At 42.9% G+C, this 24,428-nt stretch overlaps 1 protein-coding gene and 1 long non-coding RNA gene across 7 annotated transcripts; both read right to left on the bottom strand.

The window, feature by feature from the left end:
- Positions 1-1,453: 1,453 nt before the first annotated feature.
- LOC114267540 (uncharacterized) lies at positions 1,454-24,428 on the bottom strand. Of its 6 annotated transcripts, XR_014348976.1 has the most exons (6): positions 23,967-24,428; positions 16,811-17,068; positions 3,920-4,129; positions 3,042-3,242; positions 2,136-2,183; positions 1,454-1,709 (listed from the first exon to the last, which is right to left on the bottom strand). It is a non-coding gene; the product is annotated as an uncharacterized LOC114267540 (long non-coding RNA). The 6 variants fall into 6 exon arrangements; XR_014348973.1 differs by lacking the exon at positions 3,920-4,129; XR_014348974.1 differs by lacking the exon at positions 3,920-4,129 and having other exon boundaries at positions 16,811-16,975.
- On the bottom strand, positions 18,544-23,814 carry LOC145806208 (uncharacterized). Its single transcript, XM_082902489.1, has 6 exons — positions 23,429-23,814; positions 20,882-21,412; positions 20,570-20,795; positions 20,018-20,470; positions 19,474-19,835; positions 18,544-19,384 (listed from the first exon to the last, which is right to left on the bottom strand). The coding sequence occupies exons 2-6, from the start codon at positions 21,410-21,412 to the stop codon at positions 18,803-18,805; spliced, it is 2,154 nt and encodes a 717-aa protein (XP_082758615.1). The 5' UTR covers positions 23,429-23,814; the 3' UTR covers positions 18,544-18,802.

Raw genomic sequence — 24,428 nt, 5'->3', positions numbered from 1 at the left:
GTAAAGACAAAATAGTTAGCTGTTTAAGATAAATAGCCATTCGAGCAAACAAAACATTTGTGATCATGTATCAAAATTTCATAATTGGAAAAACTAATTTATTTTTCCATCATCTGATAAAAAGAGAGTTTCCATCATCTTATTTCAATGTATTAGAAACCGCTCAAACCCATTAAAGAGAAACCAATAGAAATCATTTCATAGAAAAAGAACCATTTCAAAACTATTTCATAGAAATCATTCGGAATTCTTTCTGCAAAGAAGCATGATCATGCCTAATATTCATCGAGTGCAGAATATTAAGTGAATATTAAGAATGGGTGATAGCTTATTCTCAATACACATCACAGCTTATTCTCAAAGAGATCATATATATGTGTAGAGACGTGTAGACAAAATGGACAAAATGAAATGGGTGATAGCTTATTCTCAATACACATCATAAATGCTATATTTTTTACATAATATAATTACCAATGCATATATGTTATGTCTTTTTCTTCACAAAGAAAGGAATGTAAATATAGCACACCTCAGCAAAAATCCCAAAACCTAGAGAAGAAAGAAAATAAATAAATAAAAATTAAAGAGACCTTGATTTTGAAGGTTGAGAAGCTTTTTAGTTTTAATAGAATAGAAAAAGCAAAGATTCAAACTAAAACAGAGCAGAGACTACTTTGTAGAGCAAAGTAAAATAGAGTCATAGATTTAAAGATAATGACTTCTATAAAAAAAAAAAAAATTACACTACTTTTGGGAATACAATGAATGAGAGAAATTGAAAAGAGAATACCTTTGTGCTGCGAAAATATAAAGGGTTCTGGGAGTTAAATATTCACAGATCCCATTGCTTTTCATTTATTCTGTAGATGCCACATGGATGGGCATTTGGAAGCTAAGAGATATCACAATTACAATAACTGATTAAATGAAAAATTAGAAGAAAAAAAAAATACCTAGCTCTACGAGAAGTTTTGTACAAAAATTGTTTGAGTTTACTTTCTATATAAAAGACTAATACGAATTTTTCCAATTGCTTCCCTGCATAGTAAGATATTATACACCCTATAATCAAGCAATAAGCCATTAATCATATGAGGAACAGGGTTTGTTTTCTGAAATTATATAGCTTTACCAGAAATGTTACCGGGACTCTCCAAATTTAAGCAACCAAAACTGCTCGACGAAAATGACAATTTTCTGAAGAAATATAGCTCTGCTTCTGCAAAACAAAGAGCACATCTCTACAGTTTTGAGCATATGTTAATGCTAAAGGACATCTGTGTTCGAAAAACAAGGACAAAAAATTTAATGTACATGATTTAGGTCTTTAGAAAAAAATATATATATATTAAAAAGACAAGCCCAGCATGAATTATTGTTGTATTGATAAAATAACAAAAATAAAAACCAGAAGAAAACAGAATAAAATAAAATAAAATAATAATAAAAACTAAAATCCTAACTACAGATGGTCATTGAACTTAACAGCACCAAACCCACATTTCCCCCAAAGAAAAAAGTAAGGTGGGCTATTAAATGAGGGATATTAAAATAAATGAAAGTGTGGAGATAGTTGGATCATCACTGGTCATCCATGTTAATCATCTTCTCCATTGACGGCAATGCTTTATACTCTTGGAAATCTTAGCATTGAATATTGTGTGCAGCCACTAGGGTGACCTTCGGCCATTTCTCTTTCCATCTTCCTGCAGATTTGAGCAAATGTGAGTACGAAGTCAATAGCAATGCCACCACACAGAATCCATCACTCAGAGATGATATAAATTCAGATCATATTTGTATATATATGAGTTCAGTTGAAAAATAACTCATTGAATTTGACAGAAAGTAATGAACATGTTCCTGCAGCCATGTTTGGCAACACATATTTGCTCATAATCACATCCTTACAAGATTAGATTGGGTTATTTTCAAATTTGATCGATCTGATAGCAATTGGATAGCTACTTAGCCTAATTTCCTATATTCAAGTCAAAATATAAATGAAAAAAAATTAAGTCATTTGACTGCCATATGGGCCATTTTATATCGTTCATGATAAGATATTGATACAACCAATTGGAGTGTAACAACATTAATAAAAGATAAAAAGAACAACAGATAGTGCTTACCAAACTAGATCTTCTCAAAATCATCATCTAAATTCCCGTCTCCATCATCTGAAAGACCAGAAAGACTATCAACATGCTGAAACTTAAGAACATTCAGAAAACAATAGAAAATTGTTCATTTGTAGCTTGCCTAGTCATTTAAAGTACATTGAAAATAAAACAAGTAGATGTGTAGGAAACAAAAATCCCAACTGCAAGTGTGACATACAAATGGCGTGCACCAAACCTTGCACAATCAGTAGAAGGTGACCCATAAATAAAAAGTACAGACTGAGAGGACGGTCATTAATTGGATTGGAACACGAATTAAGACTACATGACATTACAGTTGATCATTGCATTATTTTGATTAGGTTTGTTTTTTGTGGTCCCTTGACAGCAGTTAAAAAGTATGAAGACTGATTAGATAGACTCTTGATTTTGTACGATGACGAGGAACCAAGGCTAGGCCACTTTGGACCCACACGTACTAGGTAAACCCCCAAATACCTGCAACAACCAGCAAACCATTGGTATCGGGTAAGACAAGGCATTGCCAATTGTAGTGAAACTAAAGATCTCTGGGTTTATGGACCACTGGATTACCTTAGCGGATTAACGGATGTGCTTGAATTATTTAAACATGCAACCTTTATAGTGACTCAGTTAAAGCAGAGGGTAATTCATCAGCACCATAGTGAAAGGTGGCACATCTAGACGAAACATTTACACTAGTGTTCTCAGAAACATAACAAGACTTTAAATGACCCAGATACTAAAAAATGGATAGCGTGCAAATAAGTAAATATGTAATAAAATGGAAAAAGAAAAGAAAAAAAAAAAAGAAGTAGAAATGTCGACCACAATCTTTACGTTGAAGGATGATGGCTACACAAGCTAACAAGTCAAGAAGGGCTAATGGTGTACCTGGGCCCTCATCATTGTCACCAAGATCTCCCAGAATACATCCAAGTCCTGCTCAGTAGATGATGAGGTTTTACTTTCAGGTTCATATTCCCTGCTTCTGTTTTAGAAGTTGTTTGAACTGTTGAAGTTTCCGTCATTTTGTCATCTATCACTTGTTCAGCAGGTTTTAGCTTAGCCTCATCCATGTACCGCTTTTCATACCTACAACCATCAGATGGAATAAATCAAAATTAAAATTACTCAACCACTAAACCAGTACAGCTACTCCTAAGAAGCACGGGCACTACACAAAGAAGTTATGTCCTATTTAAGAAATGATCCCTTCCAAGGTAAAGGCTGAACTTTCAGCTATTTCTTATTCAATCCAAAAGCATCATTATTATTAACTGATACAATTGATACATGTCTATGAATAATCAGTATTCCAAACATTAGAAAATATTTTTAAGAAAATATTCTCTTCATCCCCCATTATCATGTTTGTCCATTGGAGTCAACCACACAAATCCAATTTATTATCCCTTTTAAGGCAGCAACTAAAAGAGATAATTGGGAAAATAGAAAAAAAAAAAAAGAAAACTAAATATATCAACTGAAATAAAAATAACAATAAAAAAAGAAACAAAATATCATTCATGGCTAAATAAATTAGAGCCTAACAAACAATTTGAACAATGTCATGATGAGGTTGTCAACCAAAAGCTAAAATTTTAATCCAAAAAAAAAAGAAAAGAGTAATAGTTTCTTTGTAAAGGCTTTTCAATCTGTGCCATTGATAAAAAAAAGTCAGAAGATAAGGAAAATCTGAGAGGAAAAAAACAGAACAGAACCAAAAAAAAAAAAAGAGCAGAGAAATTGCTCACAGATCTGGCACTTACAAATCTGGCAGTGCTGCCTATTAGAGCAGTTTTAAATGCCATCAAGATGATCAAGAATGAAGGACTGGAGCAGATTGATCCTCTAATCATCACTCAAGCTTCATTCAACAATTACGCAACCAATGAATTAGGAAATCTTTCAAGAATTCACAATCCCTTAGCTCCCAAATCAAGATAGCAGAAAAATCATTCTCCTCGTCAAGAATTTGGCTGCATCATCATTAGTACACATAAGTAGCTAATTAATTGTACGGGGGCGAAATATCCTCTGCTTTCCGTACTCCTTGTACTCCAAGCTTCTCTTGACGGCGTCTACCTGGCAATCACAGAAACGGTGAGCTACCCGGCGGTGGTGTGCCGGATAGACCCTCCGACGATCAAGTCAGTCCACTTGGGGAAGAAGAAGACTGTTAGAGAGAGAGAGTATTCTCTTTGGGGAAGAAGTTGCATACCTCTAACGTTCACCTTCCTCCACTGTTTCTGGGCTGGCCATGCAGCCCCAAGATCGTGCGCGCACCACCTCTGTCGTCCTTCCCTGGACAGGTGGCAATGCTTGCCTCTCACCACCTTACGCGTGTAAAGATTTTGTCCTCCAATCAGCACATGCAGAACTGCCAAACGATATTGGTGCGTGCGTGGAGCAGATGTCCTCTCCCTCACGCCATTGGCCCAGGTGGCACACTTAACCGGAGTACCACGACCGGCCGGTTCCTTGTGGAGGCAATTCTCCACAAGCACACAACCGAACTAATAAACGCCGACCTGCCACTTAGCAAAGGAGCCAAAGTGTTATGCTTATGACCGGGCTATTTATGATCGGTCCCACCGGACTAACCGGCCATGAAGCACGCTGGACTTCCACCGTTCTTCATTCTTGATCACATGAAGCCTGTCCATCTCGGCCGACCGGTTAGGCGCATGCCGGCGCTAATCGCATCTCAAGTCTAGTCCGGGCTCCTCTTAGCTTGGTCATCAGACACCGCTGCGCGCTCGGCCGCGTCATAGCTCGGCTAGGCATTAGTTCGTGTCTGGTCGGTCGACCTCTCCGGCCGTGCAAGTCAGGCCGCTGGGCCGTGCAAGAGAGGAGTCTGCTCGGCGCCGCGCGGTTCGTCATGATCGGCGTTATCGTAGCTCGGTCGTACTAACGCGCAAATCTCCCCTCTCAATTGCCCCTTAGCCTAATCCGACCTAGTCGTGATTGGGGTTACCATCGTGACCGAGCTAACGGATGAGTTGCGCCATTACCAAGCCGAGCACGATTGAGGGCATACCTGCCGCCGAGCTGTCCCATTTGGTCGGCCATTTCCTCCACAGTCTTATCAAAGGTCATACAGCCGTACTAACAGCCGCATTCCCAGTGCCACGTGGCTTCACGCCATTGGGTCATGCAGCCAGCTGTTCTGCACGCGCAGAATTCAAATGGCTGTGCCGTTTGGGTTTTTCCCCCCTTTTTATGTACAGCCCAAGAGTCATTCGAACCCATCATTGTCCATTCTCTCCTCCAAATAGACCCTGAACCTCCCAAACCTTCGAACCTCCGAAATCACCGCCATTACTGTCTCTGTGCTACATCCTCCATTTCAGTTCCTTTCGAAGGCTGCAATCGAGCTCTCGAGGTTGTGTTCACCCTCGCATCTGCCCTCCTGGTAAGTTACACTACCCTCCCTCGCATTTCCTGTTTCTATTTCTCAAAAAAAAATTTATACCTGTTCTTCATTTCCGTGCCACTGTACTTCGTGTTTTTTTTTTTTTTTGTGACCACCAGTGCCCCCTTTCTTTGCTTAGAACCTGCACACCCTAGGGCTAATGGGAACTTTGAGAATGGAAGGGGCCTCCGAGCCCCCTGTTCCTCCTTGGTTCAAACGAGTTCGCCCCATTTCTGGGATGAACAGTTTGAATCTTGGTAGAACCGAGCTAAACGCTCATTTAGATCAGTAGGTAGGGCTATAGTCGATCAAAAACTAGTTTGTGGTTTCTTACTGAGGTCGCAACCGAGCTGAATACTCTAATTATATTGGTAAATAGGAATGCATCGAGCTGTAACTTGAGGTCTCCACTTCAAAACCTAACCGAGCTGAATACTCCATTAGAACTGCAAATAGGAATGAACCGAGCTAGGAAATTGACCAAGTAGTCTAATCGAGATAGGGGTCAGGCCGGTAAAACACCAAAAATCCTTCACTGAGCTATTTCCAATAGGAGCCGTGGAATTTATGCCGCGCTAACCCTTGGCCTCATTTTTTAACAATGCAGAACAAACTAGGACCGATCAGTTCAGTCAAGAACTATAATTGGTGGAGCTCAAAGTCCGAGCAAACACACCAACATTTTCGTCCGAGATACCAGTTAGTTCACCAAATAAAACCGAGATAGATGGGCAAGTACCGATTCATGGTGAGCTCGCTCGGTGCGATGGCCGAGTTTCATAGGGAGTACAACATCCCAGATGACGTCGTCTTAGAGCTCGCCAAAAAGGGAGACACCCCTTGGGGGGATCTGGACCGGTGCCCCTTCACCGTCGTATCAATAGTAGAGGGAGGACTCCGCTTCCCGGTTCAACCCTTGATTTGCGAATTTTTGAGGCAGACAAGGCTTTGCCCGACCCAAGTTTCAAATAACACTTACAAAATAATAAACGGGGTCGCCGAGCTGAATCGGAGGCTCGGTCTCAATCTCGGTCTGGCCGAAATTTTCCATCAGTATAGTCTAAGTAGAAATAAGAGTGGGCTTTACTAGTACCTCAAAGTCAAGAAGGGCCAAGCAAAGCTAATAGAGGGCAACCCGGACAAGGAGACCAATGACGACGACTTCTTGTGTGTGTCCGGTCGCTATGAGGACACCGAGGCACCCATACCGGGATAGTATATTAGAAAGGATTTTGGCAATGCTAGTGAGTCGCTCGACTGACCGCGCTATTTTCTTTGTGCATCAATTACTTTCCATGCCGATCTAACACTTGTCTTCTTTTTGCAGATAAGCACCTAGCAGCAGACTACTACCAGGCCAACCAAGAGGCCATCAGAGCCCTACTGTGCCATCCTGCCGAGGAGAGGGAGGCTTCGAAACTGCTCGGCTTCGAACAGACCTACCACTACACCGCACCGCGCAAGAGCCGGGTTACCAACTTTCTGCGTGCGCCAACCCCAAAACCAGATCCAAACCTACCACCGATCAGGCTTGTTCCACTCACCGCCGAGCAAGAAATGGCGAAAATCAGGGCCATCAAGTCCATGATCACCGGGGAAGAAGGCGAGTCCCAAAAACCAGAGGAAATCGGGTGGACATCCTCCACACCCGCCGGGCAACAAGAAGGGGCAGTACTGGCACTTGCCAACGAGCAACCGGCTGGTTGGTCCAAGAAGCGGCCGAGGAAGGAGCAAACTGGGCCGCGTCTGGCGGATGAAGACTCTACCGATCGCGTCTCCACCGAGCTCGGGGACCAGACCGAGCAACCACAGACCGGCAAATCCAAGGGCCCACCCACCCCCCCCCCCGGTCTGGGCGCCCGAGTTCAAATACCAAGGCCGAGCAGTTTCTGCTGAAGACTCAGTCTATGCGGACAAGGACTATTCGCTTGGTTTCAATTTGACCAAGTGGTTGATCTTGCCCACTGATATGAAAAAACACGACGAGCTTTCCGACCTCAAGGTCCTCCGCTTGGCGGCAAAATCCATAGTGCTGGTAAGTTCTCCATTCTTTGCGTCAAACTGTTTGCTCGGTTTTTGCTCGGTTTCTCGAATACTCACGATCTCTCACTTGTTTTCAGGTCGCGCAAAAGAACTATTTAGCCCACGACCGAATGATCAAAGTGTGGCAGAGCCTGCGGGATGCAATAGCTGAGAACAAGGCCCAAAAGGCCAAGATAGCGAAGCTTAAGGCCGCGCAGGAAGCAGCTGAGGCCGAACGGGATAACCTGAGCCAAAAGGTCGACCGAGCTGAAGCGGACAAACAGCGGGCCGTGAAGTCGACCAAAGCCCGGTATCTCGCCGAGCTGAGGAAGCTGCGCGATGCCCATAAAGAGGAGAAAGATAAGGCGGTTAGCGACGCCGAAGACAAGGGCTATGCTCAAGGTGAAAGAACGTATGAACGGCAGGGGCAGGCGACCAAGGACATCTTTTTCCAGTGCGGTTGGAAAGCTGCCGTGGAGAAAGTTAGCCTCGGTCAGGATGCTGACATGTTCCTACATCTGCCTGCGGCCTTCATACCGCACTATATGCAGGCCTATGCGAGCGCCGCGCAGAAGAGGCTTATTGAGGAGGCCAAAAAGGAAGCCGCGAAAGAAGCCGCCATCGCGCAACAAACCGAGCAAACTTCTCCTAAAGCGTCTCAGGATGCTAAAGATCAAGTAGCCGATCGGGAGGTTGTCGCGGTGGAGAACGCGGATGACAAGTTGGAAGAAGGCCTGCCCGAGCACAGTCCGGAGGTGGCCAAGCAGACTTTGGAGGTCGCCGAGCAGACGGTTGATCTGGAGTTGGACTGAAATGCCTCCTCCTATTTCCTGCTTTATTTTCGTCTCTTGTCTTTCTTTGTTTAATGTAACTGGGCTAGGGCCCCACAATTGTAACGCAATTTCCTCAATCAATGAAATTTGAACTTTTTGCCCGTTTAACTTCTATTGCTTTTTGGCTTCGATGTGCAAAATTCCCATAAACGTGTTCGAACTTCAACTAGCAGTTCGGCTCCTTTGGAATTTCAAATGCACCTTTTAATTTGCCGAGCAAAATCTGCTCGGCTCTAAATTGAGGGCTCAAGTATGGGGCCGAGCAAAATCAGCTCGGCCTTTTTGGGTTTGCAAACTTCATAAAATTCCAGTACTTCAATGTGACCGAGCAAAAACCAGCTCGCCCTTTCAGTTGGGTAGATCGCCAAGATTTCACTTCTGCCGAGCAATGTCAGCTCGGCTTCTCATTAGTTAGACAAAACACCAACGTTGCGAATTCTGCCGAGCAAACTCTGCTCGTTTTCCATATTGGACAAGACACCAATATGCCAACCGGGCCGAGCAACATCAGCTCGGCCCTTACATTGGGCAAACCACCAATGTTTCAGTTAAGTTGGTCACGACGCCAACATTTCAACCGGGCGAGCAAAACCAGCTTGGCCCTAATGCGAATTGGTCCATACGCCAATTATATCGTTGGACAATGCACCAACTGTTTGTGCGGTCTACTTCCATTCCGGCGAGTGGAAATCAGTCCGGTCCCATTCAGGTCGGCCTCCTTGCCCCTGGCATCCATAATTGCCTTGCGTCCTTGCGAATTCATTGTACAAAGATGTAATACCAAACAACAAGAGGGCCATTTTTCATTACAAAAGCATTGCTATCTTTTACATCAAGTGCCAAAAGGCTAAAGGTCTAGAAAAGCTAAACAACACAAGCAAATTACATCTTAAAAGTAAAAGACCTTAAGGTTGGCCGTATTCCATGGTCTGGGGACAGCCTTGCCATCTAAATCTTCCAGATGGTATGCCCCTTTACCAGCAAGACCAATCACCTTGTATGGTCCTTCCCAATTTGCACCGAGCTTTCCTTCGCCAGGGACCACTGTGTTGCCAAGCACCTTCCTTAATACCCAGTCCCCAATCTTAAACAGACTGGGGTGCACAACCTTGTTGTACTTTTTGGAGAGTTCTTGTTGATAAGCCGCTATGTGGATCAATGCTCGCTCCCTCCTTTCTTCAGCAAGGTCCAACTCCAATGCCACCGCTTCATTATTCAGATCTGGCTGGAAACTTTTAGAGCGGATGGTTGGCATGCCAATTTCCAACGGGATGACGGCCTCCATGCCATAGGCCAAAGCAAATGGTGTTTCCCCGATTGACCGCCTTGGCGTAGTGCGGTATGCCCAGAGCACATTAGGGAGTTCTTCAGCCCACTTGCCCTTAGCCTTCTCAAGTCGCTTCTTCAGCCCGTCCAAGATGGTCTTGTTTGAGGCCTCTGCTTGACCATTCGACTGAGGATAGGCCGGTGTTGAATTGTAAAACTCGATCTTCAATTCTTCGCAAAATCCACGAAAGAGTTTACCATCAAACTGAGTGCCATTATCCGAGATGAGGGCCTTGGGTATACCGAAATGGGTGATGGCGTTTTGCCATACAAACTTCTTCATGTCCTTTTCCTTTATGGTCGCTAGTGGCTCGGCCTCAACTCACTTGGTGAAATAGTCGGCGGCGGCGATGAAGAACTTGCGATTGCCCGGTGCAGCTAGGAGTGGCCCAACAATATCCAACCCCCAAAGCGCGAACGACCAAGGACTTGTGAAAGGGAGCAAATCTCTAGCCGGCTGGTAGATCTGGTGGGCGAACTTCTGACACTTCTCGCACCTGCGAACATATTTTTGCGCATCTGCCTGCATGCGCGGCCACCAATAACCCTGAGAAATCGCTCGGTAAGCCAAGGATCTGCCCCCAGTATGGCTGCCACAGATGCCCTCATGTATCTCATAGAGGAAAGCCTCCACCTTGGTGGGGTGGACACATTTCAAATACGGCCCGGTGAAAAATACAAGGCCCCGGACGGGGAGAGCCAAAACCGCTCTGACTTTGCCCAGATCTTGTGTGCCGCCTTCTTTTCTTCTGGTAGAATTCCATCTTTCAGGAACGCGATGATAGGATCCATCCAAGAAAGGCCCAAATCGGTGCAAAGTACCTCGGCCACTTCCGGTTCTTCTATACTTGGCCGCGGTAAAAATTCTATCATCAAGGGGTTGGGAAAAAATGTCTGAGTAAAAGCGAGCCCGACCAACTCATCAGCCGTGTTGTTTCCTTCGCGGTTGATCTGCTCTACCCTTATGGCATCGAACTTCTTAATCTCTGCACGCACCAGCGCCTGATACTTGGCCATTCTTTTATCCCTGGCCTCGTACTCCCCTGAGACTTGATTGACCACCAGCTTGGAATCGCTGAACACCATCAAGGCCGACGCTTTCATTCTTAGTGCGCTTCTTAGCCCGGCAAGGAGGGCTTCATATTCTGCCTCGTTGTTGGACGCCGGGAAACCGAGCGTAATTGCTTGTTCAATGATCATTCCGTCCGGTGAAGTCAGCACGATACCCAGCCCGACCCCATGTCTGTTGGATGCCCCATCGATGAAGAGTTTCCACGTCTCGCCGACAAACAGCTTCCAACAATCAGAAGGGTTTTGGGAACTCCTCAAATCCAAGTCTCTGGTTGGCTCATTCTGGTCCCTTTCCTCGTCATGGTTGACTTCCTCCTTCATCGAGGCATTCACCTTCGCTGGTTCGGTCGCTCTTTGCCCTTTCTCCTCTTGCGCCCCAACACTTGTTTTTGTTGCCAGAACCATGGATTGTGCTAAATCCGCAACAACCAAATCAATTGGGCAGACTGGATGCATCCTAGGGGCAAATTCCGCCACAAAGTCAGCAAGTGCTTGAGCCTTGATTGCGGTGCGCAGTCGGAACTTGATGTCATATTGCCTTAATTCCACGGCCCATTTCAAAATTCTCCCAGTGAAGTCTGCCTTTTCAAAAAGCACTTTAAGCGGGAACTCGGTTAACACAACTATTGTATGGACATGAAAATAGTGTGCCAGCTTTCTTGACGCCATCATTAGGGCCAGCGCCAATTTTTCCAAGGGAAGATATCTCGTTTCGGCTGGGAGCAGAGTCTTGCTTACATAGAAGATCGGTAGGTGCTGGATGCCTTCAGCATGAACCAATACCGCGCTAACTACGTGTTGAGAGACAGCCAAGTAGAGGTACAACTCTTCGCCCGACTGAGGTGTGACCAAAATAGGGGCTGAGGAGAGATATGCTTTCAGGTCTGCTAGTGCGCGGTCGCACTCATCCCAGAAGAACTTGGACTTCAAAGTTTTAAAGAAGGGCCTGCAACGATCAGAAGACCAGCTGATAAATCTGTTCAACGCGGCTGCCATCCCGGCAAGATGTTGCACGTCCTTCGTGGAGTTAGGACGCTCCAGGTCTTGTATAGCCTTGATCTGTGATAGGTCAACTTCAATCCCTCGATTTGTGACCGGAAAACCCAAAAACTTCCCGGTGCCGACTCCGAAGGCGCATTTGGAAGCATTCAAACGAAGCTTGTGGCGTTTAACTATAGCAAACATCTCTACTAGGTCGAAGAGGTGCTGAGCTTTCTCCTTACTTTTCACCACCATATCGTCGATGTAGGCCTCCATGGTGCAGCCCAGCATTGGGGCGAACATCTTTGTCACCATCCGTTGAAAAGTCACCCCAGCGTTCTTTAGTCCGAACGGCATGACTTTGTAGCAATATAAGCATCTGGGGGTGGTGAACGACGTGATCTCTCTGTCCGGTTTATACATAGCTATCTGGTGGTAGCCGCGATATGCGTCCAGGAAGCTAAACCTCTGATGGCCAGCGATTAAGTCCACCAGCTGGTCAATTCGTGGGAGGGGAAAGTTGTCCTTGGGGCAAGCTCGGTTGACAGTCTTGTAGTCAACGCAGACTCGCCACTTGTCGTTCTTCTTCAGAACAACCACCATGTTGGATATCCACCAAGGGTATTGCACCTCCTCTATGGCCCCAGCTTCCAATAAATTCTTCACTTCTTCTGCCACCACTTCAGCATGGTGCAAGGCTGAGCGGCGCGTCCTTTGAATGACTGGTCATGCATTGGGGAAGACATTCAACTGGTGACAAATGAAGCTCGGGTCGATGCTAGGCATGTCGTAAGGCGTCCGGGCAAAGGCCTCCAAATTGGAAACCAAGAAGTTGACATAATCCATCCACTCGGCGCTAGACAAGGATGATCCCAAGAGGAAGAATTTAGTTGGATCGTTCTCGTCAATGCGCACTTCCACCAAATCTTCGACCGATTTTTCCTCGACCTTTCTTCCTACGTCTTCAAGGACCTCTTTACCCTCGGGCCCCTCAATCATTTGGACGAACCCTTTGGCCACTCAGCTGCCATTTACCGCAACGAAGCGTTGTTTCGCCATCACCTGGTCCCCCCAAACTTCCTCTATTTGTCCGCTTGGTGCCGGAAAGCGCATGACTTGGTGGAAGGTCGAAGCAACTGCTTGCATAGCGTGCAGCCAGCCCCTGCCTAAGATCAAGTTGTAAGTCGATGGAACTTTGAGCACCCAGAATTCTACTTGCTTTACAACCGATCCCGCTTTGACCGACAAAATAATATTTTCGATTGGCCATTCTAGCTGTGAGTTGAAGCCGACCAAAGGGGACGTTGCGGGGGCCAAGTCCTTATCTTCCAACTTCATTTATTTAAACGCGTCATAATACATAATTTCTACCGAACTCCCCTGGTCAATCAAGATTCTCTTGATGTCAAAGTCCTTGACGCGAAGAGTGACTACTAAAGCATCATTGTGCGGCATCTGCACTCTTTCCAAGTCCTTGGTCGAGAATGAAAGGATGTCCCTCTCTCCGGTCTTTCCCTTCTTCACAGCGGGCTGAACAGAGAGCACTTCCCTCATATGCTCGGCCTTCTTAATCATCCCTCTCAGCTCGCAGACCCTGGCCGGTTCAATGATGCCGTGGATGACGTTAATTACACCTTGCGGGGGCGCTTCTAGGGCGGCCAGGCCGTTTGGCTCGGCTTGGTCCGCTGGCGTGGCCTTGATGCCCCCATCTATGTATTGGTCAAGATGCCCCGCCGCCACCAACTCCTCTAAGTGTTGTTTGAGCGGCAAGCAGTCATTTATTCGGTGCCCCCGTTCTTCATGAAAGGTGCAGCGATATTTTGAATTGAAACCCCTCTGCGCACTCCTCAACTTGGCCGGCCAACGGATGAAGGTTCACCTCGAATCTCGCTCAAAATGCGGTAGATGGGGATTTTAAAGACCGTTGTGATTCCAGTCCGTGCCTTTAATTTTCTTTTGGCATCCTCCGCTACATCACGGGGAGTGTCAGCCCGGTCATTTCGGTGACCCTTGTTTCTGTCATCACGGTTTGAACCATGGCTCTGATCTTTTGACCGGTTGTTTGGGCGGTTATCCTCCTGCCCAACCGAGTGAACTTTCCCTGCCACCCTTCTGTCCGTCGCGACCGAATTAGACTTCTCGGTCGCGGAGGCGGCATCATCCTCCACACGAATGTACTTATTCATCCGCTGCATCAAGGACTCCATGGTTGTGGGTTGATGCATCGTGAGTGAATCTCGTAGCCTATGTCCGATTGGGAGACCCCGTTTGTATTGAGTGATCGCCAGATTGGTGGGGCAGTCGAGGATCTCATTGTAAGTTTCTCAGTATTTTGCATTGTATGCCTTCAACGAACATCCAAACTCCATCTTGACGCCCAGGAGATGGTCAACCTCCTTCGGCGTTCATGTGTTGGTTTTGAATCTGGTGACGAAGGCTTCCGCTAGTTGCTGCCACCCCTCAATACTCCCCTCCAGGAGCCTTTCGAACCACTTCAAACCCAGCTCTCCCAAGCTTGCTGGGAATATGAGGCACATCAAGGCGTCGTTCCGCCGGTGGCCAGCCATTACCTGCCGATAATGGCTCACATGTATGTACGGATCCGTCTTGCCGTCGTACAAAGTGAACTTTGGCTGGTGGAATCCGGCGGGGAGTGGCGTACTCTCAATCTCTGGAGACAGCGGCGTGGCTGTAAGTCGCGCCAGCTCTTTGTCCACCAACGCAGGGGCTATCACTTTGGGGGCTGGCATCGCCACTTTCTCACTACAACGAACTGGAGCGCTCAACCTCTGCAATGCCGACACTCTTCGAGCCTCCTGATGGCGCGCCCTCTCTTCCAATACATCCCTCAAGTCCCTGGAACGCGTGGAGAAAGAGGATCCCGACGTCAGCGTCGGGCGTGAGGGGCGGTAAGTGCTGTCGCGAGAGAGGGACCTGCCCTCTCTTTGATCGGAATCTCCAACCCCATAGTTCTTAGTGATAGAGAGAGAGCGAGTCCTCTCCTAGCGGCGACTGCTCCAACGAGGGGACAGGGTGCGCTCACTGAGGTTGCCCTCTCCAGCAACACCCTTCCCTTTAATCTGGCGTTTCAGTAGCTCTATCCCCGCCGCCATCTTGCGAATGAGGGCGTCTTGGTCCTTGAGTTTGTGCTCCAGGCGCTACGTATGGGACTCCCCCCGGCGTCGGCGGCCCTCAGGACTCTGCGAGCGATCAGTACTCCTCCCGCGTTTGTCTCGCGCACCTCGCGAAGGAGTCTCTAGGCCCGCCATGGCTGGAATATTCGGGAGGCCTTCTCTCAAGCGGACGTACTCAGGTGTGACGCCATCGACGACAAACAGTGGGGCTTCGCCATTATTGGCCATGGAAATGGTCGAAGAAGCTCAAAGAACAAGGGTTGAGTATCAAAGACTTCCCACAGACGTCGCCAATTGTACAGGGGCGAAATATCCTCTGCTTTCCGTACTCCTTGTACTCCAAGCTTCTCTTGACGACGTCTACCTGGCAATCACAGAAACGGTGAGCTGCCTGGCGGTGGTGTGCCGGATAGACCCTCCGACGATCAAGTCAGTCCACTTGGGGAAAAAGAAGACTGTTAGAGAGAGAAAGTATTCTCTTTGGGGAAGAAGTTGCATACCTCTAACGTTCACCTTCCTCTACTATTTCTAGGCTGGCCATGCAACCCCAAGATCGTGCACGCACCACCTCTGTCGTCCTTCCTTGGACAGGTGGCAGTGCATGCCTCTCACCACCTTACGCGTGTAAAGATTTTGTCCTCCAATCAGCACATGCAGAACTGCCAAACGGTATTGGTGCGTGCATGGAGCAGATGTCCTCTCCCTCACACTATTGGCCCAGGTGGCACACTTAACCGAAGTACCACGACCTGCCGATTCCTTGTGGAGGCAATTCTCCACAAGCACACAACCGAGCTAATAAACGCCGACCTGCCACTTAGCAAAGGAGCCAAAGTGTTATGCTTATGACCGGGCTATTTATGATCGGTCCCACCCAACTGACCGGCCATGAAGCACGCTGGACTTCCACCGTTCTTCATTCTTGATCACATGAAGCCCGTCCATCTCGGCCAACCGGTTAGGCACATGCCGGCGCTAATCGCATCTCAAGTCTAGTCCGGGCTCCTCTTAGCTTGGTCATCAGACACCACTGCACGCTCGGCCGCGTCATAGCTCGGCTAGGCATTAGTTCGTGTCTGGTCGGTCGACCTCTCCGGCCGTGCAAGTCAGGCCGCTGGGCCGTGCAAGAGAGGAGTCTGCTAGGCGCCGCGCGGTTCGTCATGATCGGCGTTATCGTAGCTCGGCCCTACTAACGCGCAAATCTCCCCTCTCATTAATGTTTCAGTATATATGGGTCATAGATATATTCCAGTCAAAAGGATACAAGTTTGCCAGTTTTCAAATGCCATTCTTTACATTCTCCATGAACTCATTCTGGCTCTAACATCTTCCATAACTGTTTTAATAATAATATCCACATGTTTCCTCTTTTTTCATGAAAAAATAGTCATTTCTTTCTCTCTATCTGTGGTAGAAGGCTATCCAAGTCTACAAACATATATTCCCCAATTCAATTAGCCCAAAAAAATAAGAAATTCAGTTAACACTGTAGAGCTCAACCTTTATTGTTAAAACCTCACTTTCGTATAATATAAACTAGCAAAAATGTCAATACCCCTTATTTGCAATCTTTCCAAAAATTTTGCAAGTTAAATTAGATGGGAAAAAAAATTTAAATCAAAGGACACCAGGGTAACTAAGATGATTCAGTTCTATGGATATAGATAAGATGGTAGCATCAAACTAAAGTACACAGTTAAGCAGCCATTTCTCGCTAAATATCTATTATAATACATTTAAACCACTACATGAAAAATTTATTTTGTAATTCCAACAAACACACCATTCAGTCAATTAAGCAAACACATAAAATGCACAGTTAAGACTAGTACCAGTAACCCAAGAAACCCACATTGTAGATGGCTATATCATACTTACATTTGAACAGAAATGGAGAGAAAAATTAGGGCAAAGATGAACTGTGTCAGGTCTCTGTTCAAGAAAATGTTGAAAAGGATGCCAAGGCTAAGAGCAAAAGGAGGAAAACACTTCAAGCCAAAAACCAAGAACCTCCTTCACAAATGAGATGGTCGAAGAGTGTGTCTGAAAAAATTCGGATTTATGAGAGAGATCAAGAGAACAATTGCGTAGACTCTAAAAGGTCTTACCCAACGCACAATTGCTTTGACTCAGCATCTGAAATTGCTAATTCTAAATCAGTAAAAGATGTGTTTGGTTGAGAGGGTTTACATAGTGATTTCAAAATTCAATGCAATGAAAACAGGACTGGTGATGGGAAGGTAATTCGGAGCAAGAAAAAAATAAGAGGACTCGGTTTGAAGAAGAGAAATGTTAGGGATCATGAAATTCTTTTCATGAAAATGATCATGAAAAATTTGTGACCTTTAGATTACCTTGATATGTATGTGGTGCTTTATTCTAAGGCCCCGTTTGTTTTCAGTGATAGAAGGGAGGGGATTGATAGTGAGGGGATTAATAGTGAGGGGATTGTTAGTGAGGGGATTGATAGTGAGGGGATTAGTAAAATTGTGTTTGTTTTATAATCAATGGAGTAGTAATAGTTCATGTTTGTTTTGAGAGATAGGAATGGGATTAACCATGTGAAATTCCACAAATACCCTTATTGAGCTACAGATACTGTGTTGTTTGTGAACTGTTTGTGTCAAAATTGAAGTATTGGGCTTTCAGTGAGTGGACAATTGGTCACCTTGTCAGCAATCTGTTTTTCTCAAGTTAGCATCAAAACATGAAAAATATTTGATCCATATTTATTTTACACAAATTTTTGTACATAATTTTTTCCCCTCATACAACTGTTTCATGCTTTGGGTATAATGTATAAAAATGAGAAAGGTCAGTTATTTTTAGCCTGATTATGTTTGTAGCTAACAGCATTATGGCAGTTATTTTTAGTTCCACTGTGCACATATCAAACTTATATAATTTTTGCATAAGAAACGTAGTGAAACGGCATAGTAGCTGAATTTTGCAAACCTTGATTTTGGCGTGAATGACCTCACAGTCATGGGTTTGACCTATGGCTCAATAATTTAATGTCAATTCACTTTTAGAATTTAATTAACTTTGCTGAACTTGATGAAGCTGTTAAACTAATGCATTAATTTGGAAAATTGGAAATTTCGGTAGTTTATAGATCTTTTTTCTTTTTAATTCATTGACAGTGTAGAACAGGAGAGAAGACAAAAAAAAATCATTGGACAAAATAGGTAAATCAGACTATCTGTAGCTCAATTATCATATACCTCAAAGTTAATTGTTACTGTGATAATATCATCCAACACAGCATCGGCTATAACTTTTCCAATTTCCTTGTTCCATCGTTGGAAATTTCTCCATTCCTCTGTCATGCCATTCCTTGTTCCATCGGCTATATACTGTGTTGTTTTCAGATTTATTTGCATAAAAAGGTGGCTCAATCTAAGACAATAACAGTTTAAAAAATGAAATAATCCCAATGCAATTCAATTTTACAACAAATTGTTCTCCCTTGAAATTAATTGGCTCATTCATTCCATAACCACTCAACAACATTTGAAATTAAACCACCCTCAATGAGTTTGAATTTATTCACACACTTTTGAAATCTGTGAGCAAAACGCATTACTTAATTGGGGAACAGCAGTAAGATCTATGACAACAATAATATATGAACTATAATATTTATAGTTCCATGCCTTGTTGCATAACAACAATAATACATGAACTACAGATTTTATACTACCAAGTTACAAAAACTAGCCCAACACAGGAGCAACATTTACTCAACAAAAAGACCATCATAAAGTATTGCAGCAGCAAAAACTACCTAACCTATAATATTTATGCATCACACAATATATTACAAGTCATGTGGGAAACAAAAAGACCATCATACAGTAGATGTCACATTTAAATATGACCTTCCAATAGCAAAGAAACCCACTCCATCTTGTCATTCTCATCTAAACTGAAAAACAAGTCAACTTTGTCTTCATCTTTTACTATCATAGATGCTGCCATCAATCTTTGGGTATTACTCATTGGCAACTTCAGAAGTTCTGCATTAACCAACCTCCTCTGTTGGGATAGGTCATGTGAATATCCTATCCTATGACCAATCTCCACCATCGTAGTATTAGTATTCTCAATGAATGATCCAAGATTTTTTGCCATCTCTGATAGTTCAGTGGGAATCCCCTCAGCATGTCGAGCCCGCTTTTTCCCAGTTTTAGTAGAGTCAGCACGGTTGGGAACATTACCTGCAGTAGACATTGAGTAATCCGTATCACCCATGTTCATACTAAACTGTTCAGCAGGAGATTGTTCTCCTTCTTCTGTAGTTGCATTTGCATTCTCCTTTTCCATGGCTGCAACTGCATCGGCAGGATCCTCAGCCAGTTCACCAGTCGCCCTATCCTTCCCAAATAGAATAAGCCAATCTTCATAGAATGGGAATGGCCTGTTTCGCATCCCTTTGGCATCTGGCACCCTCTACACAAGTGATTATCTAATTATTAAAAAGAACAAATTGATTTATAAGTACATAGACATACAAATAACAACATAAAAATGAGATTTACCCTGACATAGTTCTGCCATACGTCGTCACTATCAACAAGCACCATCTTTTGTTCATCATCCCAACCAAAACCACTTATGTTTAACATATCTTGCAGAGCATTATATTGTTTCCTCCAACATTTAATCTTCGAGTCGATGTGAGGAGTGGCTCGAAGATCAGTTCCAGGAAATGCACTTAAGATCTTCTTCTCACATTCATTGTAGAAGCCTGCCCTAAACTGATTATTATCAAGCTTCCACCTGGGATTATTTGCTATTACATCCTTCATGGTTGTAATGAGGAATACTTCCTCACGGTGATTCCAAAACCTTCGAGGTTTCCCCTTCTTACGAGAACTAGTGGTACCTGAGTCATCCATACCTATATATATGTATATCATAAGTTTAAATCATAACACACATGTCAATCGTAAATAACAAATCAACTTACACAACATTTGTTACAAATACCACACAAAAACTAAACAAATAAGGTTCGAATTACATGGCATAATAAAATCTCACTATTACATAAAAATCATCATACAACACTAATTTATTGACCTCTGCTTGCTTGCCATTCATTAAACATTTGGGTTGCCAAGGCAGTTCTCCATTCACTCCATTGATCAGATGCTTCAACAACATCAATCGTTTCATCTCCTAATTCAGTAGCTGGAGGAGGAGGATTCATTTCCTCGTTCTCATCATCATCAAGATCCATAGGCATTTCACGTTGTATGAGATTGTGGAGAAGGCAACATGCAGTGATAATACGAAATTGAGTCTTGATTGGAAAGTAAGAATAAGTCCTCAATATTGCCCATCTCATTTTCAGTAGTCCAAAACACCTCTCAATGACGTTACGAGCAGAAGAGTGCCTCATGTTAAAAAACTCTTGTGGAGTTGTTGGGGCACCCCCTTCTCTCCATGTGGAAAGATGGTAACGTTGTCCTCTATATGGTGCAAGAAAACCCTCCCCATTTGTGTAACCCGCATCTACGAGATAGTAGTGGCCTGTAATTATGTAAGATGGTTACACTATGTATATAACAAAATAATTGTTTAATATAGATATAGTATACTTATATATATAACAATATATAATTATCATACCAGTAGGGACTTTTAACCCATTGGGTCTACTGACAGCATCTCTAAGTACCCTAGAGTCAGAAGCAGATCCTTCCCATCCAGGCAAGACATATATGAATTGCATGTCTTGGGAGCACACACCCAATACATTTGTGGCAATTTCTCCCTTTCTTGTTCTATACCTTGGTTTGTCTATTGCAGGGGCAAGAACCTTAACATAGGTTCCATCTAAAGCACCAAGACAATTCTAAAAAAAAAAAAAAATTATAAAATTAATATAGGTAATACAAAAATATAATATGCTCATTAAGCGAAATTGTAAATATATTGTACCTGAAAACAACTCCACCTATCATCTGTACAATTAGCAGTTACCGGTTCAGGCTTTTTAAGGAGGAGACCATGGAGGCGCAACACAGCCTTCAGAACATTATTGAAGTGCTTACTAACTGTTTGACCACTCCGCATGAAATTAAATTTAATTTTGCGGTTCTTAGTGTGATGTGCAAGCACATTCAAAAACATTGCTACTTGCTCCTCCAAAACGACATACTTTGAATCAGATAATCCAACACTTCGCACCAACCCACATAAAAGCATGAAAGTACGCCTATTCATTCGAAGTTGGTCATGACAATTTATGTCACTATCGTTGACCAATCTATTCAAATGGTCAATTTGTTTTCCATAGGGGTGAGGTGATCTAGGTAGTTGGAACCTAATTTCTTTCTTCTTGAATGCAGCATGTAAAATCACTATATACATAGCACATGCATAATTAATGGATGAAACAACATGTTGGAGGGCTACAAATTCCTCTATCAACTCCTTTCTTCCTTTCTTAGTGGCATAATTATTATCCATCTACAAAAAATGAATAAACAATAAACGGCTAAAATCAGCACAGAAAGTAAAACAAATAATAGATAATAGTATTAATTAGCAAGTAGAGCATTGTTCAAATTTTTCCATCCCACATGTTAACAATGTGAAAGTAGTATTAATTTCCCATAAAAAAGAAATGGAAAAGATCATAAAAAAATAAAAGAATATAAAGAAAAAACAAATAATTTGGTGCCACACAAAATTAGCACTACATTGATGCACAAAGACATCAAAGAAAATGAAAGATATTTATTTTCAATGGAAACCTATTTATGTGTAAGCAGTGATAAACCTATTTATGTCTAACACAATATTTTACCACATTATTTATGTGTAAGCAGTGATAAACATTATGGTACTATCTGTTTGGCAGAGGTTAAAAAAGAAACATTGTTTCCCAAACTTTTTTGTTTTTAGTACAAAAAAAAAAATTTATAGTAAATATACTCTTGCCAAAAATAATATATGTTTAGCACGTGCACACAAACTGGTAGAAAAACTACGATTTCTAACCAAAAATAATAATAATAACCATAGCCAAATTTTGAAAGTGGAGTAAAAGCTTAATATGTTAACCATCCTATGAAACTAGGGTCAAGCATATGTATGAACTTCAGTACTTAAACAAATGAAACCCTTAGCCTTCAACCCACAAGTCTCCAGCAACCAGTCTGCTTTCTTGGTATGTTCTTCACATCCTACCACTTGACTTGCCAAACTATAAAACTCATGTCCTCATAAACAAAACCCTTATCTACAATGCTTTTGCTTAAGAGACAAGCAATGCTTCCATAGTCTTTGACTAGCGGCTTGCTCGATTAGGATCTTTTTAAGGCTTCCTCGATTAGGATCTTTTTAGCATTAAATATATTCTTTTTAGCTTCATACATAATCTCTCCAATTGGCAATACATAACCCAAATCAATCAATACTGAAGAAAAGCTGTGGTAATTGAGCAAAACACAAGGATTTTGCACATATAATAAATCCCAAAACTAAGATCTTGAAAATTTGACTGATTGGAAGATTCAAGATCAATTTTTTAATTTGACTTCTATAACAAATTCCCAACTTGAAAAGCAATTGAAACTAGGTCAATGATGAAATTATTATGGTTGTCATAGTTAACATGACAAACTACAACTTGAAAAGTAGCTAAAATAGATCTAATTTGGACATATCAAAGAAAAATCAGTTTATCAGATCTTCATTATTATGATTGCTAGGATAGCAGATCTTTATCAGTTTATCACTCCTCCAAATAGATGACCATGTCACCAATGGTATTGTTATTAAATGTTTATCAGTTTATCACTCCTCCAAATAGGATAGCATATCTTTATCAGTTTATTATTAAATGTTTTTTTTTTCAACATTTAATCTTAGCTGGGTTGATTTTTATTGAGTCCATGATCATAGATAATTTAGTTTTGAAGTGCATAGACTTTATTATCTTATGAACTTGACCTTTATTCGCACGCATGGAATTGGTTTCAGGAATTTGTGCATTTGGGTTGAAAGTGTGGACCACATCAATTTAATATACGAGTTCGAACATACAACAAAGCTGATGCAGTGTGTGTACGAACAAAAATGTTATTTTGGAGATACATAGAACATCAGTACCTTCTTCATTAGTACACAAGTATAGAATGTTCATAGAAAAGTAGCCATTTAGGCATATTGTCAAACACATAGTGAGCATGAAATTGATATTGTAACAGGACAACACAGCAAGGGACAAAATATTAAATTTCAGTAGGTTAAGAAGACAACCACAGCACATAAATTTCAATAGGTTAAGAAGACAACAGAATTCTCTCATTTCGATTAATTTATTTAAAAATCAAAAGCGAAGAAAACAACAAAACAATAATCAGAACGAATATTTCGATTCAAAAAATAGTAAAACAATTTGTGTATATATGTGTGTGTGTATATATATAGACAGTACGGAAGATTGAGATGTGGATATAAAAAGCAAAAAAAAATTACCAGCAGATGCTCCACAGAATCTGAAGATGGAAGATGTGAAGATGAGAGAGCTAGGGCACACTGTGAAGGAGAGTAGGGCAGACTCAGATCGAAAATCTGAAGAAGATGAGCTCTTCTCTTTGCCTCTCCTTCATCCTGCTGCTGCTTCTTCAACGAAGAGCTAGGGCAACAATGGGTAGATAAGTAATCTCTCTCCTAATACCAACGGACTAAATTTTCAATACCAACGCTTGGGGCAGACTATGAATCCTGATGGCAAGGCCCATCTTTAAGCCTCCGGCTTAGCAATCCGTTGTCCAACCCTGCAAACAAACAGAACTTTAGGTGGGTCCCACTGCTATCTTAATCCCCTCCCCTCTTCTATACCCCAAAACAAACGGGGTGTAAGTGTAATCCAAAGGTCACAAGCTTTTCATGATCATTTTCATGAAAGACTTTTCATGATACCTAGCATTGCTGTTTGAAGAAAACAATCAGAAATCTGCTTTTTGTTTTAAGGAAAGTAATATTCTTGAAGATGCTCGGGATAATTTAATACCTCTGCAAGAGCGCATGCAAAGTCAGGACCGGGTTATAAGGCACGATGAAGAACACGATCAAGTTGGAGTGGGAATTTCTCCCTTCAGATCTGATATGGATGCATCCACAGGAATATACATACATCCTAGTGTTTTTAGCAACAAAGCTGCACATGGAAAGGCTGTTGTGAGTGAGTTGCAAACCAATATGGCTCTTGTCGAAGGTGACTGTTCAGCAACTCATCAAGATGTAAATTTAGGAGCACTAAAATTGATATAGTACCTGCAAATTCAGCACAAAAGAGAACATCTGGAGGAGGACTTCATGCTTCCGTTAATTTTCGCATGGATTCAGAGAGAAGTGATAGAGAATCAACTTTGCAGAACCACAAAGAAGAGATATCTCAAATTGCGCAATCAGCCCGTTCGAGATCGCCGTTCTGACGGGTCCGACGGTAGTCCTTTGTAGACAAAGGTTCTGA

Source organism: Camellia sinensis, chromosome 13 (assembly GCF_055761805.1).
Source record: "Camellia sinensis isolate YWXY chromosome 13, ASM5576180v1, whole genome shotgun sequence".
NCBI lineage: Eukaryota > Viridiplantae > Streptophyta > Magnoliopsida > Ericales > Theaceae > Camellia > Camellia sinensis.
The sequence above is the reverse complement of the archived record's forward strand: the minus strand, read 5'-3'. Positions and strand labels throughout refer to the sequence as shown.

What these genes read in the sequence shown, in the direction of transcription:
- LOC145806208 (XM_082902489.1), bottom strand. Translation starts at nt 21,412, where the DNA reads ATGGATAATAATTATGCCACTAAGAAAGGAAGAAAGGAGTTGATAGAG. An exon ending in TGAATGGCAAGCAAGCAGAG is followed by an intron (nt 19,836 to 20,017) that starts GTCAATAAATTA and finishes ACATATATATAG; the next exon opens with GTATGGATGACTCAGGTACC. An exon ending in TATGGCAGAACTATGTCAGG is followed by an intron (nt 19,385 to 19,473) that starts GTAAATCTCATT and finishes TCACTTGTGTAG; the next exon opens with AGGGTGCCAGATGCCAAAGG.